Source organism: Pistacia vera, unplaced genomic scaffold (assembly GCF_008641045.1).
Source record: "Pistacia vera cultivar Batoury unplaced genomic scaffold, PisVer_v2 Contig51, whole genome shotgun sequence".
Lineage (NCBI taxonomy): Eukaryota > Viridiplantae > Streptophyta > Magnoliopsida > Sapindales > Anacardiaceae > Pistacia > Pistacia vera.
The window spans coordinates 1,025,172-1,033,679 of NW_022196346.1; the positions used below are offsets into that span (position 1 = coordinate 1,025,172).

The 8,508-nt window shown below is 35.8% G+C and overlaps 2 protein-coding genes across 2 annotated transcripts; both read left to right on the forward strand.

Annotated features, from left to right (window-relative positions):
• Positions 1-445: 445 nt before the first annotated feature.
• On the forward strand, positions 446-1,018 carry LOC116106139 (secreted RxLR effector protein 161-like). The gene has a single exon (XM_031392488.1). It carries the CDS (start codon positions 446-448, stop codon positions 1,016-1,018), a length of 573 nt encoding a protein of 190 aa, XP_031248348.1.
• Positions 1,019-5,453: 4,435 nt separating this feature from the next.
• On the forward strand, positions 5,454-7,847 carry LOC116106140 (G-type lectin S-receptor-like serine/threonine-protein kinase LECRK3). Its single transcript, XM_031392489.1, has one exon. It carries the CDS (start codon positions 5,454-5,456, stop codon positions 7,845-7,847), a length of 2,394 nt encoding a protein of 797 aa, XP_031248349.1.
• Positions 7,848-8,508: the final 661 nt, after the last annotated feature.

Here is an 8,508-nt window from a genome sequence, read left to right on the forward strand (position 1 = left end):
CCCTAGTAGTTAAGTACAAAACCATAAGGCTTATGCTGTCCATAGTAGCTCACAGGATCTAGAGCTTGAACAATTAGATGTCACAACTGCATTTCTACATGGAGATCTTGAGGAAGAGATCTACATGAGCCAACCCTTAGGTTTCATAGATAAAAGGGCCCCCAATCATGTCTGCCTACTGTTGAAATCCTTATATGGTTTAAAGCAATCCCCTAGGCAATGGTATAAGAGATTTGACAACTTTATAGTAAGTACAGGATTCACTAGGAGTAAGTATGACAGTTGTTTCTACTTTGCTGTTTTAGATGAAATACCTATTTACTTACTGCTATATGTAAATGATATGTTACTAATAAGCAAATCAAAGCCTCTGATCTGTGAGTTAAAGAATAAACTGAAAATTCACTAGTGTTCATATCTGCATAAGTTAGTAGAAAAATTTGGAATGTCAGGGTCCAAAACTGTCTCAATGCCTTTAGCAAACCATTTCACATTAAGCAAGGCTCAATGCCCTAATACTGATGCTGAGTTGATTAGAATGGAGACCATACCCTATGCTAATGTGATTGGATCCTTGATGTATGCTATGATTAGCACTAGGCCTGACTTATCATTTGTGATATCATTGCTGAGTAGATTCATGTCCAATCCTGGTATGGAACATTGGACAGCCCTGAAGTGGGTACTCAAATATGTTAGTGGATCTTTAAATGTGGGACTAGAATACTGTAAAAGATCTGCCTCACTTGAGCTCGATGGTTTTGTAGACTCTGATTTTGCAGGTGATAAGGACACTAGGAAGTCAACCACTGCATATTACTTTGCCTTGAGGGGTAACTACATCAGCTGGAACTCCCAATTACAGCCTATAGTTGCACTATCAACAACCGAGGCTGAATATGTGGCTGTAGCTGATGTATTTAAAGAGACAATGTGGCTCAAAGGGATCCTGAGTGAAGCAAACCTGTCTGAACTAAGGCCAACCATTTTTCAGACAGTCAAAGTGCAATACATCTGAGTAAGAATCTAGTTTACCATGAGCGAACCAAACACATAGATGTTCGCTATCACTTTGTGAGAGATCTGATCACTAGGGAGGAGATAACACTTAATAAGGTTCCTACTGAGCACAATCCAGCAGACATGGGTACGAAGATTGTTACAATTGCTAAGTTCAAGCATTGCTTGAACCTACTGTTCATTCAGTAAGCAACAGTAACAAGAGAACTATGAAGGACTCACTAAAGGCAAGCTGCACTAGCACAGGGGCTGTTTTTCAACCCATCAAGGTGGAGATTGTTGAATGATGGCTTGAAACGCTGTCGTATTTGCACTTAAATGGACCGACATCATTTTGATTCAAACTGAAGAAACAATCCTGAGTGTTGATGAAAAGAAGATCTAACGGCTGGAATTTAATCCTAATGTCAACCATATAAAAGCAGAGTTATTTGGCAGTTTACGCATTCATCCATTTTTGCAAATCTCTCTCTTCTTCGTTAAACACCATTTTGAGTCTTTAGTGTTTTCAATTTGGGTTGAGTGAATCTTGTAACTTGTTGATTGAGTGACTGGGTCAGGCCATTCTGGGTGTATTGTATATGCTGTATATAGGGATTCAAAGGGTGTAATCTCTAGGGTGAGTTACGGGTTGAAGAAAGGGTTTTGAGGGATTTGTGTTGCTGTGTGTAATCTGTAATCTTAACAGTGATTTAGTGCAGCGAGCTCATGTGATTCCCGAGTTCAACGTGGACGTGGCTTGTTCAAATATAGAGCAAGTGAACCATGGCAAATCTGGTTGTTCTTGTGTGTGTTTATTGTGATTCTTATTCTTGATCTATTGTTATTTGGTTGATTCTTTCTGTGAGTGGTTATAACATTTTGGTTTAAAATTTTTCTTGTTACACCCTAAAACCCTAGCACTATAAATAGAAGTCTTTAGATATTTTAGGAGAGAGAGGGTAGAGAGAAGAGATTAGCCACTATTTGTAAAACCAAAACAACCCTTGGGGTTTTGGTTCATCATTTAGAGAAATTTTCTTTTATCTTTTTCTTGAACTCATGTTTATGATGGTTGTTTATTTATTTTTTTTCAATTATGAAATAAATAGTATTTTCTAGGGCTAAGATGTAGCCCAATTTTATGAATAAGTGTTGATTAATTATTGTTAATATTTGTTAAGAATATCTTTTCTAAGTTTTATTATGGTTTGTAATGCTTCAATTCTTTTAGGCCTGAGAGTTGATTGATCTAATGGACTAGGTTAAGATTGAGAGATAAAATCTAGTTAGTTTAATGTAATAAAATCATAGATTGAGCGAACGCTAAAGATAGGTTACCGTGATCTGTGAGGCTTTGATAATTTCCATAAAGTGTAATGATCTCTTAAGACTTTAAATCCGATTTAGAGATATCTTGGATTAATAATAAATGGTTAATCCAATAATTGTTCGAGAGAAAGTTATTGGAATTCTAGGGAGTTTGGCTTGTAGAAAAAACTTAATAATATTAGCAATAATCATCAATGCATAAAAATAAAATTGATGTGAAATCTATGTTCTAGGTTTAATCAAATTTGCATTACAACCAGAGTGTTTTTATTTTTTTTTATTTTTATTTTCTTCCAGATTTTTAATTTGTTTTAGATTTGTTGATTTTAGTTAAGTTACTGTTCTAAGATTCATCTAACTAAATAGTAATAGGATGGTTTATTTTGGTACTTGGTAACTAATAATTCTCTTGGGATTTGACATTCGTTTCTCATTCTTTATTACTTGCATGATTTTGTACGCTTGAAAAACATTTGTCAAAGACCTGCACATAAAATGCGCTTTTTTTAGTTGGTTAGGTGATGTGGAATTAAAAGAGGATGAATACGATGGTTAGAAAGCTTGATTGCATATTTTGTTTCAAAGTTTTTGGTGTGGATTGTACAAAGGGTAGTTGGAGAAGATGACTGGTGCAAGATGAGCGGGTTTAGTTTTTTTTATCTTCTTCTTCTTTTAATTTTTTACCTAATGAAATTCCAGTCTTACCCTTCAAATATAATGTTTGTTATACCTATTCGTGATCAATTAACTCCTAATCACACACAAACTAATAGATCAACACACACACACACAAGATCAAGAACACAATAACAACCAGATTTACCGTGGTTCACCTTTCCAAGAATTGGAAAGACTACGTCCATGTTGAGTTCCAAGAATTTTAGGGCTCACTGCACTAGGAATCAAGAGTTCTTTACAAATTACAACAATTCTCAAAGACTTGCACAACTCTCAATCTTGAACAAAGCACTCAAACCCTAAATCTCTAGAGAAACCTAGACCATCCTTTCTAATCCTGAAGGAAATACTACCCTCACAGTACAATTACACAAATTGTAACACAGACTATACAGATTTGAGACAAGATTGAAGAACCCCAATCAAAGCACAAAGAACCCTAGTCGCACAAGAGAGAGAGCTCTTCGATTCTGTAGAAATGTTTGCTTATATGGGATTGACTTGCTGGATGAATTCTGGCCATTGGATGTTGATTGCTTCAATGGCTAGGATTGTCTCATATGAGAATTAAACAGCAGCGTATTAATAAGTGTTGTATGCAAAAACGTCAGCGTTTTGGGCTTCACACTTTAACAATGTGAAATTCATTTCTTACCCTTCTACCACTTTAATGTTTTTGAGTTATTTGACTAATTTTTTAAACCTTAAAGGGTGGTTTTTGTATAATGCCCCTAAAGTCAACATCCAACCTTCACTTTTCGAAACCTTAGGGGCAATCGTTGCAATTAACCCTTTGTTAAATGTATGGATTTCAACTAAATACCCAAATTTTAATGATTGAATTTTTTTTTTAATTCAATTTTTTTGATTAATTTTGAAGATTACTAAATTAAACGTCCTTTGCTTTTTCAAGTTGAGAAATATGGATGTAATCTCAACCCTTTCACCGTAAATTTTGTAATTATCTGCTTCCTCTATTGATGAGTTTAAAGAAAACATAGTTTGGTTTGTAAATGGGAGAATGCCATAGACTATCTATAAGATTTTTCAATTTATCATTCAGATAACAATTTTTACACTTTATATCAAATATATAATTAAGGTATGAAAAATGTTGTACTCATACCCTATTGCATTATCAAATGAACTCTCAAAATTTAAACATTTATAACAAATATCCCTTATTCTAATTCTGTTTCTTTATAAGATAGAAGTTATCACAAATGATAACATAATGAAATTAGAGCAAAGGGGGTTATCCATGATATATTTTTGAAAATATGAGGATCTATTAATAAAAAACACAAAAGTTATTTAAAAAGCTTAAAAATAATCTATAATGTAATGCCGTGTGTAAATAGATGCCAGGTTAATGATAAAATTTAAAAGGCTTAAAATTAGACTCCTGTGTTTTTAGTTTAGTGAATATAAGGATAGTGACCATCATGATTCATGGCCACGTTTTTGACTTGACTAAACTTTTTCCGCACAGCTGGCCTCCAATTTGCCACCAAGTCATGATAATTATTCAATCATAATCACTTTTCACTAATTTAGTCATCGTAGTTGTTGCAATAGTTCAGCATCCTTTTCTTAAGCATAAATTTTATGCATTCCGTTTTTTGTTTGTATGGAAAATAAAAGAAACATGTGATTCAAAGGTAAAAGGAAATCTTTTCAAACTATATTTATTTCTGAAAACATCAATTTTGACCATCCATATTTTCATATAGCTTCCTTTTATCTTTTACTTTTACTTTCAAACATAAGAATAAACCAGGTCCAAACAATACTGACAATGACACTCAATATGCCCTCCTTATTTGGACGAGTAAAATTAGGTTCCTTCATGTTGATGGTTACGTAATTCTGGTGCCGTATGTTAAAGCACTTTCTGAATTTACTGTTCCAGCAGATTTGACTCCAAAGACCTGAATGAAGCTGGTTTCAGTTTCACCAACTTCATTCTTTCGGGTGAAGAGCAACAACCGGTAACATCTTTAGTGGAAACTCAAAACTTATCTTAAAATGAACTGGGTAAATTTTAAGTGGAAGTCCACCATTCCTATTTAAAAAACGTGCTATATTTTCATGCGTTTGTCTCGGTCAGTTGACAGTCGTAAACCTAACTTAACAAAAAGAAATTTATGCTGCACCTAATTGATAAATCTTGATGAAATTCTTCTAATTTGAAACAAATAGGTTATTAAGAATGGAAGAATTCAAAAAATTTAACCATCTCTGATTTTTTATATTAAATTGACAAAGAAAAGTCACAAGTCCAACCATACTATTTATGCTTCAAAGACTTGGTCTTCCTTTCTTATTAAAAATATCCAATGTATTTATGTTTATACATAATCTAGATTACTTTATGTTGTGCATAATTGACTGGCAGCAATATATGCTTTGCTCTCTTCCGAAAATTGCAGCAACATCTTAGTATGGCTTCTTTAGCTCTTTCTAGTTTAATCTTGCTTTCTCTTCTTCAAATATTACCTTGTTTGTCCGCGGCCAACATAAGCGTGGGTTCATCTCTGTCCACCACCAGTGACAACTCTTCATGGCTGTCACCTTCAGGTGACTTTGCTTTTGGTTTTCGCCACCTTAACAATTCAGACCTTTTCTTACTCGCCATCTGGTTCAACAAAATACCTGAGAAAACTATTGTTTGGTACGCCGATGGAGATAACCCAGCTCCAAGAGGATCAAAAGTTGTTCTTACGACAGACGGCCTTTCGCTGAAAGATCCTAGAGGCCAAACAATATGGAGTGCAAGTCCTTCCACCAGAGTTGCGGATGAAGCTGCCATGCTTGACACAGGAAACTTCGTGCTAATAGGTAATGGCTCTAACTATGTTTGGCAGAGTTTCGAGAATCCCAGAGACACTATCTTACCCACGCAAAGATTGGATTTGGGTAGTATGCTGGTTTCTAAGGTGACAGAAACCAATTTCTCCAAGGGCAGGTTTGAGCTCCATTTGATGAACGGAAGCCTAGTACTCAATCCTGTAGCCTGGCCGACTAGATTCAATTATAAACCTTATTATAACAGTAATACTTACAGTGTAAATTCTTCGGAGTCTGGCCATCAGCTGGTTTTTAATGAATCAGCCGACATTTACATTGTAAAAGCTAATGGTGAAATTGTTCAGTTGCCTTCAGGGAATGAATTAGCAAATCCTAGAGCTGATTACTATTTTCGAGCGACTTTGGACTTTGATGGAGTTTTCACAGAATATGCTCGTGCAAAGAATCCTGATGATAACCAGCGTTGGCGGCCTCTGCGAGTTGTTCCTGAAAACATGTGTTTAGCTATGTTTCACGACATTGGCAGGGGTGGCTGTGGCTTCAATAGTTACTGCTCAATTGAAAATAGGAACTTTAGTTGTGACTGCCCACCTGGCTATGTATTTGTTGATCCAAATAACAGATTTAGCGACTGCAGGCCAACGTTTCGACAAGGGTGTGGAGGTGATGATGCATCCAGAGATCCAGAAGAACTATATGAAATAAGGGAATTCAATAATGTAAATTGGCCACTGGGAGATTATGAAAGGTTGGAACCTTATAATCAAACAATGTGTGAAAAAAATTGCCTGCATGATTGCTCTTGTGCTGTTGCGATATTTGATGGCGCAGGATGTTGGAAGAAGAAATTGCCACTATCCAATGGAAGATCCATTGCCACTGGATTCTCAAAAGCTCTATTCAAAGTCAGGAAAGGAAATTCTCCAGATTTTGCTGCCAATTCTGGCGGTAATAAAGGAATATCACCCTTATTAGGAGCTCTCTTATTGGGTGGTTCTGTATTCTTCAACTTTCTTTTGCTAGTGGCTTTTTGTCTAATTGTCTTTGTGTTGCCTAAGAGAAAATATGGAAATGATAATTTCCAAGATTCAAGCAATTCTGAATCAAATTTGCGTTTCTTTACTTACAATGAACTCAATGAAGCTACAGATTACTTCAAGGAAGAACTAGGCAGAGGTTCTTTCGGTACGGTGTACAAAGGTGTCCTCAGAACTGGTTCAAGAAATGCAATAGCAGTCAAGAAATTGGACAAGTTGGCTCAAGAAAGGGAAAGGGAATTCAAAACTGAAGTAAGTGCTATTGGCAGAACCCATCACAAAAATTTAGTTCAGTTGCTTGGATATTGTGATGAAGGTGCTAATCGGCTTTTAGTATATGAATTCATGAGCAATGGAACTTTGGCTAATCTCCTTTTTGCACTTCCAAGACCTGACTGGAATCTAAGAGTCAGGATTTCCCTGGAGATTGCTAGAGGGCTTGTGTACTTGCATGAAGAATGCAGTGTTCTTGTCATCCATTGTGATATAAAACCTCAAAATATACTTCTAGACCAGTATTTCATCGCAAAGATTTCCGACTTCGGATTATCAAAATTGTTGCTCTCAGATCAGTCTCGAACTCGAACCATGATCCGAGGAACTCGAGGATATGTGGCCCCTGAATGGTTCAAAAATGTAGCTGTGTCTGCCAAAGTGGATGTTTATAGTTATGGTGTTATGCTGTTAGAGATAATTTGCTGCAGAAGAAATGTGGAGATGGAAATAGAGGAAGAAAGAAGAGCAATACTAACGGATTGGACTTATGATTGCTACGTTGAACGAAGGCTAGATGTTCTGGTAAATGAAGATGAAATGGCCATGGCGGACAAATGCAGGCTGCAGAAGTGGCTGATGGTAGCAATCTGGTGCATACAAGAAGATCCTTCTAAAAGGCCTACAATGAAGACGGTGTTGAACATGTTAGAAGGATATTTGGAAGTTCCTGAACCTCCATGCCTCTCTTCCTTCAGCATAGCCGTTGAGAGTTGAGGCCACTAGATGGCGCATTTAATTGTTATTTATTTACGTGTAATGTGTCTTCTAACCAGGGTTGAGACCGTGAGAGAGAGAAATTTTTTTTCACTAACAAAATCGTCCCCAAACTAACAGATGTTACTAAAATCAGTTACTTGATACTGTATCTATTGCGTAAAGTCTTATATACCCCTAATAAAAACACTTCGAATTATCAATACAAATGAAATAAAAATAAAAATCCCTAACCCCCAAAATAAACCCATTCAATTGCAAATCTCTGGAGGGTCGTGCCAGCTCATAACACGAAAAAAAGTATGATACGACATAAAAAAGCACGGTATGACACGACCCACAATTATGAGGATTATACTGTAAACCTTAAAAAAGACACGTGGGTCAGCACGACACGACACAAAAAAGATAAAAAAAAAATTAAAAAAAATACTAATCCATGTTTACAACTAAGATATAATTTAAAATTTTAAGATTTCGTGCCAACTCATAACACGAAAAAAAGCACGATACAACATAAAAAAAGCACGGCATGGCACGGCCCACGATTATGAGGACCGTACGTGGACCTCAAAAAATGCATATGGGTCAGCACGACACGACACGAAAAAGATAAAAAAAAAAAAATACTAATTCATGTTTACAACTAAGATATATTTTA

What these genes read in the sequence shown, in the direction of transcription:
- LOC116106139 (XM_031392488.1), top strand. Translation starts at nt 446, where the DNA reads ATGTCAGGGTCCAAAACTGTCTCAATGCCTTTAGCAAACCATTTCACA.
- LOC116106140 (XM_031392489.1), top strand. Translation starts at nt 5,454, where the DNA reads ATGGCTTCTTTAGCTCTTTCTAGTTTAATCTTGCTTTCTCTTCTTCAA.